At 53.0% G+C, this 22,878-nt stretch overlaps 2 protein-coding genes across 9 annotated transcripts in view; one reads left to right on the forward strand and one right to left on the reverse strand.

Moving 5' to 3' along the window:
- The window catches only part of TUBGCP2 (tubulin gamma complex component 2), a 28,289-nt gene extending 20,464 nt beyond the window's left edge, over positions 1–7,825 (reverse strand). Inside the window, exons 1-3 of one of the 6 annotated variants that reach the window (XM_009245959.4) lie at positions 7,692–7,747; positions 2,219–2,263; positions 1,420–1,608 (exon numbers count right to left, since the gene is read on the reverse strand). In XM_009245959.4, coding sequence (XP_009244234.2) covers positions 1,420–1,569 — 150 coding nt within the window. In that variant the 5' untranslated portion in view covers positions 1,570–1,608; positions 2,219–2,263; positions 7,692–7,747. 6 annotated transcript variants of the gene reach the window in all.
- On the forward strand, positions 7,750–12,722 carry ZNF511 (zinc finger protein 511). Of its 3 annotated transcripts, XM_024253427.3 has the most exons (6): positions 7,750–7,965; positions 8,342–8,415; positions 8,728–8,929; positions 9,116–9,240; positions 10,617–10,742; positions 12,354–12,722. In XM_024253427.3, the coding sequence occupies exons 1-6, from the start codon at positions 7,813–7,815 to the stop codon at positions 12,430–12,432; spliced, it is 759 nt and encodes a 252-aa protein (XP_024109195.2). In that variant the 5' UTR covers positions 7,750–7,812; the 3' UTR covers positions 12,433–12,722. The 3 variants fall into 3 exon arrangements, with proteins under 3 accessions (XP_024109195.2, XP_002821347.4, XP_054379077.1); XM_002821301.6 differs by lacking the exon at positions 12,354–12,722 and having other exon boundaries at positions 7,813–7,965; positions 10,617–10,848; XM_054523102.2 differs by lacking the exon at positions 12,354–12,722 and having other exon boundaries at positions 7,813–7,965; positions 10,622–10,741.
- The last annotated feature ends 10,156 nt before the right edge of the window (positions 12,723–22,878 follow it).

The raw sequence follows: 22,878 nt of genomic DNA on the forward strand, positions 1-22,878 counted from the left end.
ATTCCACTTGGCTAATTTGCCTAATTATCCTTGTGCCATTGTTAACCTGTTTAAATAACTGAAGCTTCATAATGTATTTTAAAAAATAGACTTCAAATTCAAAATCATTTTTTACTGAAAATCTATAATTCTGAATTACATATTATTTGAATAAAGAAATAATACTTTAAAGGGATTTCAACATGGTTAATACCAGTCCCTCCCTTTTTTCTTTTCTTTTTTTTGTTTTTGAGATGGAGTCTCACTCCGTCGCCCAGGCTGGAGTGCAGTGGCGCGATCTCGGCTCACTGCAAGCTCTGCCTCCCGGGTTCACGCCATTCTCCTGCCTCAGCCTCCTGAGTAGCTGTGACTACAGGTGCCCGCCACCACACCCGGCTAATTTTTTGTATTTTTTAGTAGAGACGGGGTTTCACTGTGTTAGCCAGGATGGTCTCGATCTCCTGACCTCGTGATCCACCTGCCTCAGCCTCCCAAAGTGCTGGGATTACAGGTGTGAGCCACCGTGCCTGGCCCAGTCCCTCCCTTTCTGTCCACAGGAATGCACATGTCAGGACTCTCCTGCCTCATGGCTGCAGGGGACAGAGTGGGGAAGAGGTAAGGTTCTAGGCCCAGCTTTCTCCACAGGCCTCCATTTACTCATCTGCAGAGTGGGGTGAATCACAGGAGCTGCTGGGAGGAGTCAGCAGAATCAGAGCTGAACACACACACAGACCAAGTGCTCTCTGCCACCATTGCCAGTACCATTGACGCCACCCAGGAATGGGCACTCACCCTGCATCTTGCACAGCACACAGCCCTGCACAGGGGTGGCGCTCACCCTGCACCATCCTGACCCCAGGGTGGCGCTCACCCTCCACCCTGCACAGCCCTGGACCAGAGGCGCTCACCCTGCACCATCCTGACCCTGGGGCGGCACTCACCCTGCACCCTGCACCAGGGGTGGCGCTCACCCTGCACCCTGCACAGCCCTGTGCCAGAGGTGGTGCTCACCCTGCACCCTGCAGCAGAGGCGGCGCTCACCCTGCACCCTGACCCAGGGGCGGTGCTCATCATGTACCCTGACCCAGGGGTGGGCTCACCCTACACCCTGACCCAGGGACGGGGCTCACCCTGCACCTGGACCGAGGGGTGGGTTCACCCCGCACCATCCTGACCCAGGAACAGTGTTCATCCTGCACCCTGACCCAGGAACAGTGTTCATCCTGCACCCTGACCCAGGAATGGCACTCACCCTGCACCACCCTGACCCAGGAACGGCGCTCATCCTGCACCCTGACCCAGGGGTGCGCTCACCCTGCACCACCCTGACCCAGGAACGGCGCTCATCCTGCACCCTGACCCAGGAACGGCGCTCATCCTGCACCCTGACCCAGGAACGGCGCTCACCCTGCACAGCGCTACACCCAGGGCAGTGCTCACCTTGGCACTGTGAGCAGAGACAGTGGTAGTGACGTACGGGGTCCTGTTCTTTTGAAGCAGGTCAATGTAGACCTCAGCCCCATCTCCTCCGTGGACACGCAGCAGGCTAAGCAGTTCATTGACGTCATGGTGAATCCGAAATTCACTCATAGTTTTAGCTCTGAGGCACCAACATCACAATATGTTCTCCTATAGGTAAGAGGGCAGCTATTCATAAAATTTAAACTGTAGAAATAAACAAAAAAATTTAAACACTCAAGACTGGCCAATGTCAGGCCTTTGACAAACCAAGTTATCACCCGGCCTGCCTGGCCTAGGGCCCCTCCCCCGACACCCCAGCAGCCTCTTAGAGGGTCCTCTGGACAGGACTGGGATTAGGGCCCCTCCCCAACACCCCAGCAGCCTCTCAGAGGGTCCTCTGGATGGGACTGGGATTAGGGCCCCTCCCCAACACCCCAGCAGCCTCTCAGAGGGTACTCTGGACGGGACTGGGATTAGGGCCCCTCCCCAACACCCCAGCAACCTCTCAGAGGGTACTCTGGACGGGACTGGGATTAGGGCCCCTCCCCAACACCCCAGCAGCCTCTCAGAGGGTCCTCTGCATGGGTCTGGGATTAGGGCCCCTCCCCGACACTCCAGCAGCCTCTCAGAGGGTCCTTTGGATGGGACTGGGATTAGGGCCCCTCCCTGACACTCCAGCAGCCACTCAGAGGGTCCCCTGCATGGGTCTGGGATTAGGGCCCCTCCTCGACACTCCAGCAGCCTCTCAGAGGGTCCTCTGCATGAGCCTGGGATTCACCTGCCTCCAGCTTCCAGGCAGCCTCCACAGCTCCGGGAGCCAGCCCTGTGGGCAGCATGAATGGGGCCTGAGACCCGGGTTCTCTTTCCCCTGCACCTCCCTCCACACATGGGTTTGGGCCCGCAGGGAATGCTCTGCTGCTCGCCTCGGCTGGTGGGCAGAGCTTTCTGGTCCCAGGTGTGCAGACGTGAGGCCGTGCCTGTGGAGCTACACAGGTAAGGCCATGCCTGCAGTCTACACAGGTGAGGCCGTGCCTGTGGAGTCTACACAGGGACCTCTGCACAGGTCTGAGCCACTGACATTGTGCCAGCTCCCGGCACACACAGTAACATCCCAGCTTCCACCCGAGAGGCCCACACTGGTTCTCAGACCCCTCGGTGCTCAGCCGCAGCTCCATTCACTTGGCCGGCTCTGCGTTCCTTCTTCACCCTGGTACCCGTGACATCTCCTTTTCTTGCCCAAGCATGGCTACCGACAGAGATGCTTCTGGTAGGATTTCTACACGTTCCCTACATGTTTGAGCTAGGTGAGGTTCCGCTGCAGCTCCAGCTGCCCCAGGGGCTCACCAGGAGACACACAACACATACGAGATCGAAGCCATCACAGACACACCCAAGCGGGCAGTAGAACACTGCGTGGGGTCAGGGTGCAGGGTGAGTGCCGCCCCTACTCTCCCACCAGTGGCTGGCCGTTAGCCTCTGTCATCGAGAGTTCTGATACAAAGCCATTAAGACAAACACATGGCTGTGTGCAGTGGCTCTCGCCTGGAATCCCAGCATTTTGGGAAGCTGAGTCAGGTGAGTCGCTCAAGGCCAAGAGTCAAGACAGCCTGGGCAACATAGTGAGACTCTGTCTCTACAAAAAATACAAAAATTAACTGGGCATGGTAGCATATGCCTGTAGTCTCAGCTACTCGGGAGGCTGAGGTGGGAGGATCGCTTGAGCCACTCCAGCCTGGGCGACAGAGGGAGACCCTGTCTCAACAAAAAACAAAACAAAACAAAAAACACACACAGGCAAGGCAACTGGCTATAGATTACAAAACAAATACAAGCAAACTTTACACACTTCACAAACATTTCAATTCATCTACACAAGGGTTCTTAAGCTGGTATCCATGAGTAATCAATAACAGATGAGCCCTTGAAAGTTATGGGCAAAATAATTTGTGAATTTTCTGAGGAGATGGTCATTCAACAAATTCTCAAAGGCTCTATGACCCAAAAAGATAAACAACCACTCTGCTGACAGCTTCAGGGAGACAAGGATGAGTTCAACAAAACATCGAGTGTGGGCAGCAAGCCACCCAGGTGCCGAGACAAGAGACGGAGGGCACGAGCTGTTCCATTGTAATAAAATATATAAAACAACAAGAGTTATGCTGGATCTAGATCATAGATATGATCATATATGAATATCATTAATCATTAGTTTGTAGCAATTACTCTTTATTCCAATATTATAATAATCCTTGCTCTACAATTACAACCTAGGAAAAACCAGGCCATACAGAGATGGGAGCTGAAGGGACACAGTGAGAAGTGACCAGAAGACAAGAGTGTGAGCTTTCTGTTATGCCTCGACAGGGCCACTAGAGGGCTCCTTGGTCCAGCTGTAACACCAGCGTCTGGGAAGACGCCCGTTGCCAAGCGGACCGTGGTCTAGCGGTAGTGTCAGTGTCAAGGAAAAACACCCGCTACTTAGCAGACCGGGAAAGGGGGTCTCCCTTTCCCTGGGGGAGTTCAAAGAAGACTCTACTCCTCCACCTTTTGTGGAGGGCCTGACATCAGTCAGGGCTGCCCACAGTTACCCGGAGGCCTAACTGTCTCTCTGTGATGCTGTGCTTCAGTGGTCACACTCCTGGTCTGCTCTCAAGTTCCACTCCGTACACCTGGCTCCGCCCTCTAGAGAGCAGTAGCAAATTAGTGAAAGTATTAAAGTCTTTGATATTTCTGAAAAGAGCATAAAAGAAATAATGACATAAGCTGTCTCTCTCTCCGCCTCGGCTACCTAACAGGGAAGGGCCCCCTGTCCGGTGGACACGTGACTCATGTGACCTTATCAATCACTGGAGACGACTCACTCTTTACCCTGCCCCTTTTACTTTGTATTCAATAAATAACAGCACAGCCAGGCATTCGGGGCCACTACCGGTCTCTGCGTCTTGGTGGTAGCGGTCCCCCGGGCCCAGCTGTCTTTTATCTCTTTGACTTGCGTCTTTATTTTTACAATCTCTCGTCTCTGCACACAAGGAGAAAAACCCACTGACCCTGTGGGGCTGGTCCCTACAATAGAGTACAGAAGACTCGGCACACACTCCCACAATATGCTAATTCACTAATGACTATTAGCACGGGACATGACACCGAGATTCTAATCCTGTGTGATGGAAGACAGTTTATCTGTAGATGAACATCAAATACTGGTCACAGACAGAGGGTATCTCCAAAAATTGAGGGAGAGCGATAATGAGTCATGGTGCTGAGTTGCTCACACACATGCTTTTGACTCAGGAGGCGCTCACAGTAACTACAGTTCAAGCACAAGGCCAGTAGGGCATGCGCCATGGAGCCTCATGCAGTCTGGACACTGACGTGGCTACTTCTAGGCCGTGGGACCCTGAACAAGGACACGTCCTCTCCACGCTTCTTCTGAAAAGGGGAAGCCCTAGGTCCTGCCTAGAGCTGTGATGGAGAGAAGTGAAATCATCCTGAGAAAGCACAGAAGGGCCTATACGTGGTAAGTTCTTACACTGTTGTTACCAGGAAAGCAGAAACAAACACACGGCACCGTTACTACCTGGAGGTGTTAACTCTGTTATCTGGGAAATGGTTAGGTTTACAAAGGAAAATTGGGTCCCAATCACTGACAACATCTTAAACTACCAGATGCTTTTTTAACAGTCATGGGAGCCCTGGATGAGGCCCTGCAAACTACTTGCCAGGCAGAAAAGACAGCCCAAAACTTCCCGGCCAGTGGCCCCTTCGAATCCAAGGGCAGCCTGTTTCACCCACATTCTACTCGGCTCCCCGAGGACTGCAGGTTGTCTTGTAACTGCTGGACTGAGAAACACTTTGGTCATGCTAGGTGGCAAGAAAACCATTTGCCACCAAAACAAAGCACTCCCCCACCAGACACAAGTCAGGAGACAAAGCTACCTCTAAAGAAAAATCATCTGGGTATTTATTTAAAAACTACATGCCGGGTGCGGTGGCTCACGCCTGTAATCCCAGCACTTTGGGAGGCCGAGGCAGGCGGATCACGAGGTCAGGAGACCGAGACCATCCTGGCTAACATGGTGAAACCCCATCTCTACTAAAAATACAAAAAATTAGCCAGGTGTGGTGGCGGGCGCCTGTAGTCCCAGCTCCTCCGGAGGCTGGGGAAAGAGAATGGCATGAACCCGAGAGGCGGAGCTTGCAGTGAGCCAAGATCACGCCACTGCATTCCAGCCTGGGCAACAGAGCGAGACTCTGTCTCAAAAAATAATAATAATAAAAACAAAAACTACCTTCAGGAAACTTCATATCTCTTCTAGAAATAGAAGCACAGATGCCCGCACGTCATGAGTGTTCATCCTGTGAGGAGCCTGCTGCTCTCCCTGAATGTGGGGACCAGGCCTCCAAAACGGCAGCCTGCATCCGCACAGAGTCCCTCCCCCCAGGAGACCTTTGGAAAAGTCCTAGGGCAACTCTGGGGTGTCACGGTCACAGAAGGGTGCTCTTGGTACTTAAAGAGCAAAGGGCCAGGGACGCTAATCATCAACAGAGCTGTCCCGCCAGGAACGTGCAGTGTCCCACTGAAAGCATAGCTCTGAGGAACATTTAGCCGTGGCAGCTTACTTGGTCTTCTTGATGCTCCTGAATTCTTAATATTAATCACACAAACTGACAGGCCCAGCGTCTGTGACTGGGCGGGACTGAAGTCCTCCTCACAGAGGCTGTGAGCTACTGCAGGCACGCATGCTGAGAAAGCAAGGCACGCATATCACACTCCACCACGGACAAGCGGGGCACACACTCCTAGTGAGCAAGTGATTAAAGCACAGAGGGACGTGAAAAAGAGCCTCTGTTGAGAGCTCAAAGCTAACTGTACAAATTGGTTTGAAAAATGTTATTTTACAACTTGTGGAAAATGTCAAGAGCCCAAAGGCTTTTACAGAAACAGAAAGTACAGTCATGCATCACTCAACATTCTGAGAAATGCCTGGCCAACATGGTGAAAACCAGTCTCTACCAAAAATACAAAAATTGGCCAAGCCTGGTGGCGCACGCTTGTAATCGCAGCTACCTGGGAAGCTGAGGCACGAGAATTGCTTGAACCCAGGAGGCAGAGGTTGCAGTAAGCCCAGATCGCGCCACTGCACTCCAGTCTGGGCGACAGAGAGAGACACTATCTCCAAAAGAAAAAAAGAGAAACGTATGGTTACATGATTTCTTTCTGTGCGATCATCACAGTCACTCGCAGACCTAGATGGTGTACGGCCTGCGATGCACCTAAACCACCTAGTGGAGTCTCTTGCTCGTGGGCTACAAACCCGCCCAGCAGGTGGCTGTGCTGAACACTAGACAACTGTAGCACAGAGGTATTTGTGTATCTAAACATGGAAAAAGTACGGGGCAGGCATGGTGGCTCACGCCTGCAGTTCCAGCTCTTTGGAAGGTTGAGGCAGGAGGACCACTTGAGCCCAAGAGTTTGAGGCCGCGGCGATCTATGAGCTATGATCGCACCATTGCACTCCAGCCTGGGTGACAGACGAGAAAGCTAAAGCCTCTATCCGCCACCGGGCCCATTCTCTGCAGTAGATCTGAAGCGTCCACTGCTTCCCGCGTGTGTTGTCAATCACCATTTTAATCAGGTGACTCTACTCTGACGTCTATCTCTCCTACTAGGCTGCCGCGCTCTCCTGTGATGCCTTGCCCCACACGCCCTGAGCACCTAGCACAGGTCCTGTGTTTCACCGGAGCTGCGGGGACTGGAGAGGTCGACAAGACCCCGACAAACCAGGAAAGGGCCTTTGAACTAAAGTAACGGGAAATCACCCAAGGGCTTTAAGTTAAAAACGGTTACAATAAAACCGGAGCCACTTTGGCTCCAGTTCGCGACTGGTTTAAAGGGAACAAGATCCAGGGGCTGCAGCGGTCCGACAGGCGAGAGACTACAGCCGGGACAAGACGGACGGGAGAGGGCGTGCGAGAGGGGGACCTGCGACCCGGCTTCCCAGGGCTGGGACACCAGGGACGACCGGGAGGCCCGCTCCGCCCCGCCCGAGAGTCGGGCCGCGGGGCAAGACGCTGGCCTGGCCGGTGCAGGCCCGAAGGGCTTCGGCCCAGAGTTCGGGGACCGCGGCACAGCCAGAGGGAGCGCGCGGGAAGAGCCGCGTCCTGCCAGCCCCGTCGCCTCGTGGGCCCCCGGGCCCGGCAGTCCCCTAACCCCTTCATCACGCCAGCGCCCGCGCTCGGCCGGGACTCACCGCAGTCCCGGAGCCACAGCGCCCGCGCAGCCCCCGACGACGGCGGAAGTGCGTGTGACGTCACGTCCGGCTCGGATCGCGGACGGTGGCCGACAGGCTGCGCCCGCCCGCGCCCGGGGTGATGCAGCTACCCCCCACGCTGTGCGCCCGCCTCGCTGCGGGGCCTGGGGCGGCGGAGCCACTGCCTGTAGAGCGGGACCCCGCGGCTGGGGCCGCGCCGTTTCGCTTCGTTGCGCGCCCCGTGCGCTTCCCGCGGGAGCACGAGTTCTTCGAGGTGCGTGAGCAAAAGAGGGAAAAAGTAGTTGTAGGATCCAGCGAGGCCTACAGCTGCGGGGCGGGGCCAGAGCCTGGAGTGGGCGGAGCCTGAGGCTGCAGGGCGGTGCCGGAAGCTGGGGCAGGCGGGGCCGGAGCCTGGAGTGGGCGGGGCCGGAACGGGGAGTGGGTGGGGCTTGAGGCTGCCGGGCGGAGCCAAAGCCTGGGACAGGCGGGGCCTATGATTGTGGGGCGGGGCCGAGCCGGGAGGGTGGAGCCTACGGCTGTGGGGCTGGACCGGAGCTCGGGATGACTGGGGCCACGGGTGTGGGCGAGGCCTGACACGGTGGGCGTGCCGCGAGTCACCTGGCCCCGCTCACGGCGCACTTTTCCTGCAGGATGGGGACGTGCAGCGCCACCTCTACCTCCAGGACGTGCTCATGCAGGTGGCCGACGCGCCTGAGAAGCCCAGGTAAGCGGATGGGCAGTGCCTAGCCAGTGCTACTCCTGCGCCGCCTCCCTGACCGGTGCCTGGTCCCTGGGGCTGTGCTGCCGCCCCTTCCTGTGCGGCCGCCCCACCAAGGCACTGTGCCTGTCCAGCTTTGGCGTGGCCAACTTTTCCACCACCTAGCCTGTTTGTGAAACTTAATTCGTAAAAAGAGGGTTTGGGATTGCAAAAGATGCATGGGGGCTTTATTGGAGGTCTCAAAGGGAAACTGTGCAGAAAGTCCAGCTTGGTTCCTCGCACTGGAGGAAGGGCCCCTGAAGCAGGTCTCCTTGGCAGGGTGCCTGCGTTTGCCTGCCAAGTGGCCGGCTGCTGCCAGGTGTTCGATGTCCTGGACGACTACGAGCACCACTACCACACGCTGCACGGAAATGTTTGCTCCTTTTGCAAGCGGGCCTTCCCTTCCGGACACCTGCTGGATGCCCACATCCTGGAGTGGCACGATTCGCTCTTCCAGATCCTGTCTGAGAGGCAGGACATGGTGGGTGACGTCTGCACAGCCACCGAGGCCACCCCCCAGTGGTGATGGGCTCAGAGTGCTGCCCCCAGCTCTCGGGTGCACAGGCAAGGCCGGGGACACCTTTCTGTCCTTGGCAGCCCTGCTAGGGGGGCATGGCGGTGGGGGAGGGCCAGGGGTCAGAGGGAGGTGACTCGGTCTCCATTTCAGTATCAGTGCTTGGTAGAAGGCTGCACAGAGAAGTTCAAGACCAGCAGAGACCGGAAGGATCACATGGTGAGGATGCACCTGTACCCCGCGGACTTCCGGTTTGATAAGCCAAAGAAAAGCAGAAGGTAGGGAGCCGCCACGCTCAGCACGTGTCTGCTTTTGATTTTAAGAAAAGGCTTCCAACTAGCCAGAATGCATAGATGGTCAGACTTATTAAGCACTTGTGTGTCACCTAATGGGGTGTTCACCTGCAGGTACCTGAAGCCCTGGCAGCACAGCTACAGGTGGTTGTGCCAGCGGCCACCCTGCCGAAGGGAGGCTGGAGGGGAGCCCCTGGCTGCCCAGCTCTGTGCCGGTGGAGGCAGCAGAGGGGGTGTGGGAATGAGCAGACACAGCGCCTCCGCACTCACACCCCTCGGGGCCATGCCTGTACCTCCTGCAACAGTCGGCCGTGTGCTCACACATCATGCAGCCCTGGCTTTCCCTTTGTCCTGGTTGGTTGTGCGCATATGAACTTGATGACAACGCCATTGATTAACATGTTCCTGCCTAGAGTGCACTCTGGGAAATACTTCTAGGAACAATCTTTTTTTTTTGAGACAGGGTCTTGCTCTGACACCCAGGCTGGAGTGGAGTGGTGTGATCTAGGTTCACTGCAACCTCCACTTCTCAGGCTCAAGCGATTCTCCCACTTCAGCCTCCTAAAGTGCTAGGACTACCAACACGCATCACGACACTCGGCAAAATTTTCTATTTTTTTTTAGAGACAGGATCTTGCTATGTTGCCCAGTCTGGTCGTGAACTCCTGGGCTCAAGCAATCCACCTGCCTCAGCCTCCCAAAGTGCTGAGATTACAGGTATGAGCTACCACGTCCAGCCGGAACAATTTTTAAATTGTGTTGTATTTCTTCTTTTTTTAACTGATTATTTTAGGTGAACCTTCATAATCATCTAAAATTTTATTGATCAAAGTTTTTCAGACTACATTTTCTCAAGTAGTAATTTGCTCTTTAAAATAAAATAATTGGGACAACCCACTGCAACATGGGAGGCTTTACAAAGACTTACGTGTAAAGTAATTGTCTCCTTTCCGAGGGATCATTTTAAGGAGAAAAACCGTGCAATGCTGGATTGAGACATTCGTATTATGGAAGAGACTAGTTTATAGTCTCTGGTTAACTTTAGCAAATTTCTCACACTCATAAAAAGACCCGTGGCACCGTTGGCACCATAAAAATACTGTTTTCAAAAAAAAAGTATGATTGTTACCGTTAAGTTTATGAGATGCAGGCTCTATTATATAAACAGTGACCTTGCTGTAATCATTCTCCTTTTCTCAGTATCCTGAAAACCATGCTATAAAATTAGACTATGCCAAAATAGTAAGAAAATATGCTACTTGCAAGGAAATCCATAGTTTCTTTCTTGCACATTCATTTCTGGGGAACACGGGGGCTGTAGGAGCCATGCAGGGCTGCTGCTCACTGCTCTGTCCCGGCAGCCCAGCCTCAGCGGAAGCCCCAGGGGACAGTGGAGAGCGGTCAGAAGGGGAGGCCATGGAAATCTGCTCCGAGCCTGTGGCAGCCTCCCCTGCACCGGCGGGTGAGAGGCGGATCTACAGTCATAGGTCAGTGTCTGAGCTCTTTCTGAAACCCGTTCTCAACGTGTGTTCAGTGCTGAGGATTCTGGGCTGCACCTGGGCCCAGTATTTCTCATACTGAATTCAGAAAGGTAATGCTGGGTAAGAAAATCGGCTTCCGCCGGAGAAGAAAGTCCATATATTTCAGGTCCTGTGAATAACTTAGTTTCTCTCGCATACTCTGTTTTTGAGCCGCTGAAGCGCAGGAATGCCAAGCACCACTCACTTTTCCTCATTGTCTGAGTGGGATGGAAAGAGTCTCACTTGTAGTTGCTTCAGTCACAACCCAGGTGTCTGCCTTTCTAGCATCACCTGTGCCGTCTGCGCCATCTGCCTTTCTAGTGTCGCCTGTGCCGTCTGCTTTTCTAGCATCACCTGTACCGTCTGCCTTTCTAGCATCACCTGTGCCGTCTGCCTTTCTAGCATCACCTGTACCGTCTGCCTTTCTAGCATCACCTGTGCCGTCTGCCTTTGTAGCATCACCTGTACCGTCTGCCTTTGTAGCATCACCTGTACCGTCTGCCTTTCTAGCATCACCTGTACCGTCTGCCTTTCTAGCATCACCTGTACCGTCTGCCTTTCTAGCATCACCTGTGCCGTCTGCCTTTCTAGCATCACCTGTACCGTCTGCCTTTGTAGCATCACCTGTGCCGTCTGCACCATCTGCCTTTCTAGTGTCGCCTGTGCCGTCTGCCTTTGTAGCATCACCTGTGCCGTCTGCCTTTGTAGCATCACCTGTGCCGTCTGCCTTTGTAGCGTCACCTGTGCCGTCTGCCTTTGTAGCGTCACCTGTGCCGTCTGCCTTTGTAGCGTCACCTGTGCCGTCTGCCTTTGTAGCGTCACCTGTGCCGTCTGCCTTTGTAGCGTCACCTGTGCCGTCTGCCTTTGTAGCGTCACCTGTGCCGTCTGCCTTTGTAGCGTCACCTGTGCCGTCTGCCTTTCTAGCGTCACCTGTGCCGTCTGCCTTTCTAGCGTCACCTGTGCCGTCTGCCTTTCTAGCGTCACCTGTGCCGTCTGCCTTTCTAGCGTCACCTGTGCCGTCTGCCTTTCTAGCGTCACCTGTGCCGTCTGCTTTTGTAGCGTCACCTGTGCCGTCTGCCTTTCTAGCGTCACCTGTGCCGTCTGCCTTTCTAGTTAAAGTTGATTTTAAATTAATTTGGGGAAAACAGTGAACAATTGGGGAAAAACATCACCAAAGACTCCAAACAGGTGGAACGATGAACTTAACGTTCCCTGTACCCTCCTTACAGATGCCTGGACTTTGGCCTGTGAATGAGCCCCGGGGGGCTGGGACAGTAGGGGTTTTCATGGGACGGACATGGGGTAGCAGGAAGTCTCAGCCCCAGAGGGCTTGGCAGGAGCCACCCTCTCCACTGAGTTCTTCCCAGCGGGTGTGCGTTGGTGGCTGGCGGGGATCTCCCACAGGAAGTAGGTCTCAGGCTGTGGAAAGGGAGCCGCCCCAGGGCCCAGGAGGGCCGGCTCTGCATCCCACATGTTCCCAGAGTGAAAGAGAATGAGAAGGAGACACACGACTGCTGTTATGACTTGGGTTGTTGGTTGGCAAATACAGCGTCTAATAGAAACTTTCTTCCATCCCAGAATACCCTCTACCATCTGCTTTGGTCAGGGTGCCGCTCGAGGATTTAAAAGCAACAAGAAGAAAACCAAACAGTGCTGATAGACTCAGAAAAGGAGTGGGGGGCAGTCGCCACTGCTGGGAGTGGCATCCGCTGTGGGCCTTTCTCTGACCTTCTGGTGTGGCCGCCCTGGGGCCAGGCCCTCGCCATCCTCCCAATCCTTGTCCCTCAGCAGATGGCATCAGCAGCTGTCATCAGAAGCTGTGAGGGACCCACAGATTTTGGAAACGACCTGGACACACTATTGGGAAGGAGATGTGGACAGCATGTCTCCTCCTGCAGGGCCCACCCTAAGAATGTATTTTTAAATACATGAAATAAGTATTTTTCACTGATGGTCTTGAGTCTTCATTTCTGTGTTGAGTCAGGTGCAGAGTGGTTATTGTTACCCATGGGTATTCTGTTTTCCACCCTTGGTTTTCAGGAAGATTTATAAAGTCCTGGCACCCCTCAGAGGTGGGTGATGGGGTAGGATACAGCACTCCACCTCATCCCAGACCTCCGGGCTTTGGGAGCCACACCCAGTTTTCCCTGCCACACCACTCAGGGAGTAGACCTGGTGGGGGTAGGATCTGATGCCCACAGGGAGGGGCACAGTGGCTGTGGGGGTGTGGGGTGCTGGGGGTGTGTGGGGTGCTGGGGGTGTGTGGGGTGCTGGGGGAGTGTGGGGTGCTGCCCCAGAGGGTGCAGGATCCATCACTAGTGCCAGCCGGGACCACAGAGCCTGCATCAGGAAATGCAGGCCAGGAGATTGGGGCTGGCATTGGATTGCAGAGATACACTGGGGGCAGTGTGTCCTGGAGAAATCACTCTGTTTTGATAAAATTAGGGCTCTCAGGGACTCCCGACCACGTCTTCCTCCAGCGGCCCTGTTCCCACAGCATGTGATATGGACAGCAAGCCACCCAGGTGCCAAGGCAAGAGAACGAGGGCACGAGCTGTTCCAGTATAATAAAATATATAAAATAACGAGTTCTACTAGATATACATCATAGATATGATTATATATGTATCACTAATCATTAGTTTGTAGTAATTACTCTTTATTCCAATATTATAATAATTCTCGCTCTACAATCATAACCTAGGAAAAACCAGGCCATACAGAGATAGGAACTGAAGGGACATGGTGAGAAGTGACCAGAAGACGAGTGTGAGCCTTCTGTCATGCCCGGACAGGCCACCAGGGGGCTCCTTGGTCTAGCGGTAACGCCAGCGTCTGGGAAGACGCTCGTTGCCAAGCGGACAGTGGTCTAGTGGTAGCGTCAGTGCCAAGGAAAAGCACCTGCTACATAGCAGACCCGGAAAGGGAGTCTCCCTTTCCCTGGGGGAGTTTAGAGAAGACTCTACTCCTCCACCTCTTGTGGAGGGCCTGACTGATGGAGGGCCTGACGTTAGTCAGGCTTGCCCGCAGCCATCTGGAGGCCTAACGGTCTCCCTGTGATGCTGTGCTTCAGTGGTCACACTCCTAGTCTGCTTTCATGTTCCATCCTGTACACCTGGCTCTGCCTTCTAGATAGCAGTAGCAAATTAGTGAAAGTACTAAAAGTCTCTGACATGCAGAAATAATGGCGTAAGCTGTCTCCTCTCTCTCCTTGCCTTGGCTGCCAAATGGGGAAGGGCCCCCTGTCCAGTGGACACATGACCCACGTGACCTTACCTATCACTGGAGATGGCCCACACTCCTTACCCTGCCCCCTTGTCTTGTATCCAATAAACATCAGCGCAGCCAGGCATTTGGGGCTGCTACCGGTCTCCACGTCTTGGTGGTAGTGGTCCCTCGGGCCCAGCTGTCTTTTCTTTTATCTCTTTGTCTTGCGTCTTTATTTCTACGATCTCTTGTCTCTGCACACAGGGAGAAAAACCCACAGACCCTGGGGGGCTGGTCCCTTCATGTGACTGGGGTGCTCCTGGCCCCCCGCCCCTGGCATTGCCTCACAGCCCACTCCTTTTGGGGCTCTGGGTCTGGCTGGAGGCAGTGGGTGGTCATCTGCAGCTGCTGCCCGGCTCCACAGGGTGATGCTGAGAGCTCTCCAGCGACCTGGAGTCAGGGAATCTCAAGGGCCTCAGGTTCAGAGCTGACATCGCACAGTGCTTCCTGCTCTGAAAACTAAAGGCAGGTTCCCAAGTACTCAAGGGAAGACACTAAAGCCTGAAGCCCAGGCCTGGATGCATCGGTGAAGAGAGGTTTAACACGCACATGTGTGGGGTGGGAGATGCACACTGGCCGAGGGTAGCTTTGGTGGGGCTGCCCAGGGCCTGTCTGCTGCTTGAGAAAGCACAACACAAGAAAAATGCAAACACGCACATTTACTGCTGGTTCTCCATCTCCCTGAGGAGATCCTGCTCCAGCCCGTTGAGTCCTCTGGCTCCTGCGTGAGCTTGCTGCACAAGGCCGGCAGCACAGCCCTGGCGGCAGCGCTCCACGGGATGTATTAGCCCTTTCCACAACAGCAGATTCTGCTAAAACTCTTTTGTTCACAGCAGGACTGTTTTATACTCTTTGGGGACTGTTGGTCCTGGGTTCCAATCCTGGCTTCATCTCTGCCTGGAAGCTATTTGTTTGTTCTGTCTCAGTTTTTCTTCTGACAAGTGAGGAGTGTAAAACTTCAGTATGAAGAATGTTACTGATTTTTTTTGAAAGCCAGCATCATAACTGTACGTGGGCTGCATCCATTTCTAAGAAGGTGCTCATGTTTCTTTTCTTTCTTTTTTTTCTTTTTTTTTGAGACAGGCTCGCTCTTCTTGCCCAGGCTGGAGTGCAGTGGCATCATCCTGGCTCACTACAACCTCTTCCCCCCGAGTTCAAGGGATTCTCCTGCCTCAGCCTCCTGAGTAGCTGGAATTACAGATGCACACCACTGTACCCGGCTACTTTTTGTATTTTTTGTAGATACAGGGTTTCACTATGTTGGCCAGGCTGGTCTCGAACTCCTGACCTAAGGTGATCCAACTGCCTCGGCCTCCCAAAGTGCTGGGATTACAGTCATGAGCCACCATGCCCGGCAGAGATGCTCATCTTTCTGCTGCAAGACCTGTGAGAGCTGAAGCCAGCTGGACTTCCTGGGTCTAGTGGGGACTTGGAGAACTTTTGTGTAGCTAGCTAGAGGTTTGTAAAATGCACCAATCAGGGCTCTGTTAAAATGCACCAATCAATGCTCTGTAGCTAGCTAGAAGTTTTTAAAATGGGCCAATCAGCACCCTGTAAAATGGACCAATCAACACCCTGTAAAATGGACCAATCAGCAGGACATGGGAGGGGACAAATAAGGGAATAAAAGCTGCCCCCCCTCAACACACACACACACAACCCCCTCCCCCGCCCAGCCAGCAGTGGCAACCCTCTGCTGTTCACAATAACTCTTGCTGCTGCTCACTCTTTGGGTCCATGCCATCTTTAAAAGCTGTAACACTCTCCATGAAGATCCACAGCTCCATTCTTGAAGAGACTACAAACCCCCTGGAAGGAACCAACTCCAGACACACCTGGACGTGGCTTCCAGATTGCAGCTGTCAAGGGAAGACTCAGACAAGACACAGGATGGAACAACCACACCCCCTGGACACAGATGGAAAGGCTGCACCCCCATTCAAGACACAGAGATGGAGGGGCTGCACCCCCCAGACACAGAGATGGAAAGGCCACACACCCCCAAGACATAGAGATGGAAAGGTCGCACCCCCCTCCCTGGACACAGAGATGGAAAGGTCGCACCCTCCTACCAAACACAGAGATAGAAAGGCCACACCCCCGCTTAGGACACAGAGATAGGAAGGCCGCAGCCCCCCTAACACAGAGATGGAAAGACCGCACCCCTCCCCGAGACACAGAGATTGAAAAACCACACCCCACCCAGGACACAGAGATGGAAAGACCGCACCCCCGGGAACACGCACAGGTGGAGAGGCCAGGGCCCAACTGTGCATGGACCACTCCGGGCTGAAGTGCAGCCGTGGGTGCCAGTGCGGGTCTCCGTCCTCCCTCACAGGAAACAGGGAGGCTGGGGCCGCCAACCCCGGTCCCTTCATCCTCTGGCCCCTGCGCCCGCTCCTCACACGGACAGGCTGTGCCTGTGTCTGCTCCACTGGCAGCCGGTCGATAGCCCCGGGCGTGCGGAGACGAAGACCTCAGGCGACCGACCGCCGTCCTCCCCTTTCCCCGCGGCCCGGGTCGGCGTGTCTGGCTGCAGCGCCACCTCCTGGAGGCGTCCGCACCCCTCCCCGCTGGGTGTCAGTTCGGACACTGTGGAGGGGCGCGCTTGGAGGATGTGGGCGGCCCCGCGGGGAGCGGCGCAGAATCGGCGGTTGCGGTGGTCCTGGCCCAGCATCCAGGCCTCCCATTGCCAGGCGCAGGCAGCTGGGAGCCTGTGAGAGGAGGTGTGGGAGCAGGCAGGGGTCCCCAGAGATCCTCCCGGTTCCAGCCACCCTGCGCGAAGGTAAGGCCTCTGCTGCGGGCCTCAGTTTACCCGTCTGTAGATGAGCAGGTGACGGGTGAGCTCCAAGAATTAGCCAGATTTGAAGCCCAGTGCTGGGAACACGGTGGACACATTCCTTGACTCCTACTGTCCCCCTTGCCCCTCTCTGCCTCTCACGCTCATACACGTGCACACTCAGACGATCCACTCCCCCTCTTTGTATGTGCGTCCCTGCTCACACACACACGCTCACACTCATACAATCCACGCCCCTCCTCTCTGTATGTGCGTCCGTGCTCACACTCGCACTCACATGCTCACACTAGCACTCTCACACACACACTCCACACCCCTCTTCTCTGTGTGTGCGTCCGTGCTCACACACACACGCTCACACTCACACAATCCACTCCCCTTCTGTCTGTATGTGCATCTGTGCTCACACTCACACACTTATACGCTCACACACACACAATCCATGCACCACCTCTATGTGCGTCGGTACTCACGCTCACACTAACACAATCCACACCCCTTCTCTTTGTGTATGCATCTGTGCTCACACCCTCACACTAACACACACACACACAATCCACACCCTCTCCTCTCTGTGCGTCTGTGCTCACACACTCACATGCTCACACTAACACACGCTAACACACAATGCACACCCCCTCCTGTCTGTGTGTCCGTGCTCACACGCTCACACACATAATCCACACTCCCTCCTCTCTGTACGTCTGTGCTCATACACTCACACGCTCACACTAACACACGCACTCTCACACACACAATCCATGCCTCCTCCTCTCTGTACGTGCGTCCGTGCTCGCACACAGGGAAGCCAGAGGCCCCTCCACCCGCATCCTGTTGGCTCTCATGTGGGCTGTGTGGATCTGCAAACCTAAATTCCTGATTTTGATCATTGCATGAAGGTTGCGTAAGAAGACGCCCTTGTTTGCGGGGAATCCACACTCAAGTATTTACGGATAAAGAGGTCACTTCCTCTGAATCCAAGGAGTTGCCAGGCCAGGTGGGGAGGGTGGGACTTACGGCAGCTCCAGGAGCCCCTGGGCACTTCTCATCTCCCATCTGGCTCCAGGGAAATGGGAGATGCCCGTCCCCGGGGCAGAGCTCACCCCTCCTCAGGCCCCACTCCCCACTCAGATGCCCCATTCACTCATTGGCTCAGAAAAAAAGGTAGGTAGGTAGCAGCTAAAGAGATGACAGATTATTGATAGATGATAGATAATAGACGATAGGTGATAGATGATCGATAATAGATAATAGACTATAGACAGTGGGTGATAGATAATAGACGATAGGTGATAGATGATAGATAATAGACAATAGATAGTAGGTGATAGATAGTGGACGACAGGTGATAGATGATAGATGATAGATAATAGACAATAGACAGTAGGTGATAGATAGTAGACCATAGGTGATAGATGATAGATAATAGATAATAGACAATAGATAGTAGGTGATCGATAGTAGACGATAGGTGAAAGATGATAGATAATAGACAATAGACAGTTGGTGATAGATAATAGACAATAGGTGATAGGTGAAAGATAATAGATAATAGACAATAGACAGTAGGTGATAGATAATATTCGATAGGTGATAGGTGATAGATAATAGATAATAGACAATAGACAGTAGGTGATAGATAGTGGACGATAGGTGATAGATGATAGATAATAGGTAATAGACAATAGATAGTAGGTGATTGATAGTAGACGATAGGTGAAAGATGATAGATAATAGACAATAGACAGTTGGTGATAGATAATAGACAATAGGTGATAGGTGAAAGATGATAGATAATAGACAATAGACAGTTGGTGATAGATAATAGACAATAGGTGATAGGTGAAAGATAATAGATAATAGACAATAGACAGTGGGTGATAGATAGTGGACGATAGGTGATAGATGATAGATAATAGATAATAGACAATAGATAGTAGGTGATAGATAATAGACGATAGGTGATAGATGATAGAGGATAATAGGTGATAGACAATAGATGATAGATTATAGACAATAGGTGATCAATGATAGATAATAGGCCATAGACAGTAGGTGACAGATGATTGATAGGCTGGTAGGTGCATAGACGAGGTGGTGGAATGTGATAGAGCGGATGGGATGGAATGCCAACTGCTGGAGTTGGGATGTTAACATTTGATCCCCAGGGTTCGAGGTGGGGCCTGATGGGAGGTGGTTGGGTCATGGGGCAGATCATGAATGGCTTGGTGCCACCCTCAAGGTAATGAGTGAGTTCTTGCTTGATTACTTCCTGTGAGGAATTTTTTTTTTTTTTTTGAGTCTCACTCTGTCGCCCAGGCAGGAGTGCAGTGGCACAATCTTGGCTCACTGCAAGCTTTGCCTCCCGGGTTCACGCTGTTCTCCTGCCTCAGCCTCCTGAGTAGCTGGGACTACAGGCACCCACCACCACACCTGGCTAATTTTTGTATTTTTAGTAGAGACGGTGTGTAGTGTGTCTGGAGTTGGTTCCTTCTGGTGGGTTCATGGTCTCGCTGACTTCAAGAATGAAGCTGCGAAACTTTGCGGCGAGTGTTACAGCTCTTAAATGTGGCATGGACCCAAAGTGTGTGTAGCTGCAAGATTTATTGTGAAGTGTGAAAGAACAAAGCTTCCACACTGTGGAAGGGGACCCAAGCGGGTTGCCGCTGCTGGCTGGGGGTATGGGGGGCGGGTGGCCAGCTTTTATTCCCTTGTTTGTCCCTGCCCATGTCCTGCTGATTGGTCCATTTTACAGAGCACTGATTGGTGTATTTTACAAACCTCTAGCTAGTGACACAGTGCTGATTGGTGCATTTTTACAGAGCACTGATTGGTGCATTTTACAAACCTCTAGCTAGCTACAGAGCGCTGATTGGTGCATTTTTACAGAGCACTGATTGGTGCATTTTACAAATCTCTAGCTAGCTACAGAGCACTGATCTATGTGTTTTTACAGAGCACTGATTGGTGCATTTTACAAACCTCTAGCTAGCTACAGAGTGCTGATTGGTGCATTTTACAATCCTCTTGTAAGACAGAAAAGTTCTCCAAGTCCCCACTCAACCCAGGAAGTCCAACTGGCTTCATCTCTCAAAGGGGTTTCACCATATTAGCCAGGATGATCTTCTTTGCCTGACCGCGTGATCCGCCCATCTTGGCCTCCCAAAGTGCTGGGATTACAGACGTGAGACACCGCACCTGGCCCGAGAATTGATTTTTTTTTTGACAAGAGTCTTGCTCTGTCGCCCAGGCTGGAGTATAGCCACGCGATCTCGGCTCACTGCAAGCTCTGCCTCCCGGGTTCATGCCATTCTCCTGCCTCAGCCTCCTGAGTAGCTGGGACTATAGGCGCCCACTAATTTTTTGTATTTTTTTTTAGTAGAGACAGGGTTTCACTGTGTTAGCCAGGATGGTCTCGATCTCCTGACCTTCTGATCTGTGGGCAAAGGATTACCCAGGTGCCGAGGCAAGAGACTGAAGGCACAAACTGTAGCAGTATAATAAAGAAAATAGTTAGAATAAAGAATAGTTATAATACAAATTAGATATAGAGATGATCATGGACATTATCAATCATTAGTATAAACATTATTAATCATTAGCTTTTAATATTACTCTTTGTTGTATTACTAATATAACCAAGAAATAACTGGCGAGTATAGGGTCAGGTGCTGAAGGGACATTGTGAGAAGTGAATAGAAGGCAAGATGTGAGCCCTCTGTCATGCCCACATAAGGGCTGCTTGAGGGCTCCTTGGTCAAGCGGTAACGCCAGTGTCTGGGAAGGTACCCGTTACTTAGCAGACCGCGAAAGGAAGTCTCCTTTCCTTGGAGGAGTCAGGGAACGCTCTGCTCCAGCAGCTTCTTGTGGGAAGCGGGATGTTATCCAGGCCTGCCCGCAGTCATCCGGAGGCCTAACCCCCTCCCTGTGGTGCTTCAATGATCACGCTCCTTGTCCACTTTCATGCTCCTCCCGTACTCCTGGTTCCTCTTTGAAGTTCGTAGCAGATAGCGGAAGAAGAAATAGTGAAAGTCTTAAAGTCTTTGATCTTTCTTGTAAGTTCATAGAAGAAAATGCTGACGTATGCTGCCTTCTCTCTCTGCTTCCGCTACCTAAGAGGGAAGGGCCCCATCCCATGATCACGTGACTTGCTTCACCTTGTCAATCACTTGGATGACTCGCTCTCCTTACCCTGCCCGCTTTGTCTTGTATGCAATAAATATCAGCGCGCCCAGCCATTCGGGGCCACTACCAGTCTCCGCCTCTTGATGGTAGTGGTCCCCCGGGCCCAGCTGTTTTCTCTTTCTTTGTCTTCTGTCTTTATTTCTTACAATCTCTCATCTCCGCACATTGGGAGAACACCCGCTAAGGCCCGTAGGACTGGACCCTACAGTGACCTGCCCACCTTGGCCTCCCAAAGTGCTGGGATGACAGGCGTGAGCCATCGCGCCCAGCTGAGAATTGATTGTTAAAAAGAGTCTGGTATGGCCAGGTGCAATGGCTCACACCTGTCATCCCAGCACTTTGGGAGGCCAAGGCAGGTGGATCACTTGAGTTCAAGACCAGCCTGGGCAACATTTCAAAACCCTGTCTCTACAAAAGAGATGATATGATGAATGTCTGTAACCCCAGCTACTCAGGAGGCTGAGGTGGGAGGATCACTTGAGCCCAAGAGGTGGAGGCTACAGCAAGCTGTGATTATGCCACTGCACTCCAGCCTGGGCAACAGAGCATACCCTGTCTCAAAAAAATAAAAAGAACCTAGCACCTCCCTCCATCCTTTTCCTGCTTCCTCTCTGGCCCTGTGGTCTCCACACACCAGGCCCACTTCCCCATCCAGCATATGTGGATGCAGCCTGAGGCCCCACCAAAAGCAGATGCTGATGCCATGCTTCTTGTACAGCCTCCAGAACTGTGAGCCAAATAAACCTCCTTTTTTTACAGCAACACTAAAGGGATTAGGGCATCAGCCACTGGGGAATCTCAGTAAAGGATGCGTGAGAGTTCTTTACATTATCACAGTTGTTCTCCAAATCTGAAATTATCTCAAAATGAAATGTTAAAAAATAAAATACAGGCCAGGCACGGTGGCTCACGCCTGTAATCCCAGTACTTTGGGAGGCCGACGCGGGCGGATCACGAGGTCAGGAGATCGAGACCATCCTGGCTATCATGGTGAAACCCCATCTCTACTAAAAATACAAAAAATTAGCCGGTCGCGATGGCGGGTGCCTGTAGTCCCAGCTACGCAGGAGGCTGAGGCAGGAGAATGGTGTGAACTCGGGAGGCAGAGCTTGCAGTGAGCCGAGACCGTGCCACTGCACTCCAGCCTGGGCGACAGAGTGAGACTCCGTCTCAAAATAATAATAATAATAATAAGGCTGGGCGCGGTGGCTCACATCTGTAATCCCAGCACTTTGGGAGGCCGACGCGGGTGGATCACGAGGTCAAGAGATGGAGACCATCCTGGCTAACATGGTGAAACCCCGTCTCTACTAAAAACACAAAAAATTAGCTGGGCGTAGTGGTGGGCGCCTGTAAGTCCCAGATACTCGGGAAGCTGAGGCAGGAGAAGGGCGGGAACCCGGGAGGCAGAGCTTGCAGTGAGCCGAGACCGCGTCACTGCGCTCCAGTCTGGGCAACAGAGCTAGACTCCATCTCAAAATAATAATAATAATAATAATAATATACAGGGGGAAAGCTGTATTTTAATTCAAACAGCCATGTAGAGACTCCCTGCCCCCATATATCCCAGCTGACGCCCCAGGCCCCGGGCCCCCCGCCCTTGCAGGCCATCAGTGCCAATTCAGTTCTGTGTGTGCCTGTTTATCTGGCCAATGCCCTTAGAAGCCCAGCAGTGAAGTGTGTGGTGTGCATGGCCCTGCCTTCCCTGACCCCACCAGTTCACAGGCTTCCTCGGCACTGCCTGCTGTTCCAAAGCAGGCCAGTCCCACTGAGCTGGGAAGCTGCCTAGACCCGCACCTTGCCAGCAGGCCTGGGAGCCAATGGTGGGGGGCTTCCGTCCACCCTTGGTCT

Source organism: Pongo abelii, chromosome 8 (genome assembly GCF_028885655.2).
Source record: "Pongo abelii isolate AG06213 chromosome 8, NHGRI_mPonAbe1-v2.0_pri, whole genome shotgun sequence".
Taxonomy (NCBI): domain Eukaryota; kingdom Metazoa; phylum Chordata; class Mammalia; order Primates; family Hominidae; genus Pongo; species Pongo abelii.

Excerpts from the sequence above, each read along its gene's own strand:
- ZNF511 (XM_002821301.6), top strand. The coding sequence starts at position 7,813 with ATGCAGCTACCCCCCACGCTGTGCGCCCGCCTCGCTGCGGGGCCTGGG. Across the intron at positions 8,416-8,727 it reads GACGCGCCTGAGAAGCCCAG|GGTGCCTGCGTTTGCCTGCC; the intron begins GTAAGCGGATGG and ends TCTCCTTGGCAG. Across the intron at positions 8,930-9,115 it reads TGTCTGAGAGGCAGGACATG|TATCAGTGCTTGGTAGAAGG; the intron begins GTGGGTGACGTC and ends TCTCCATTTCAG.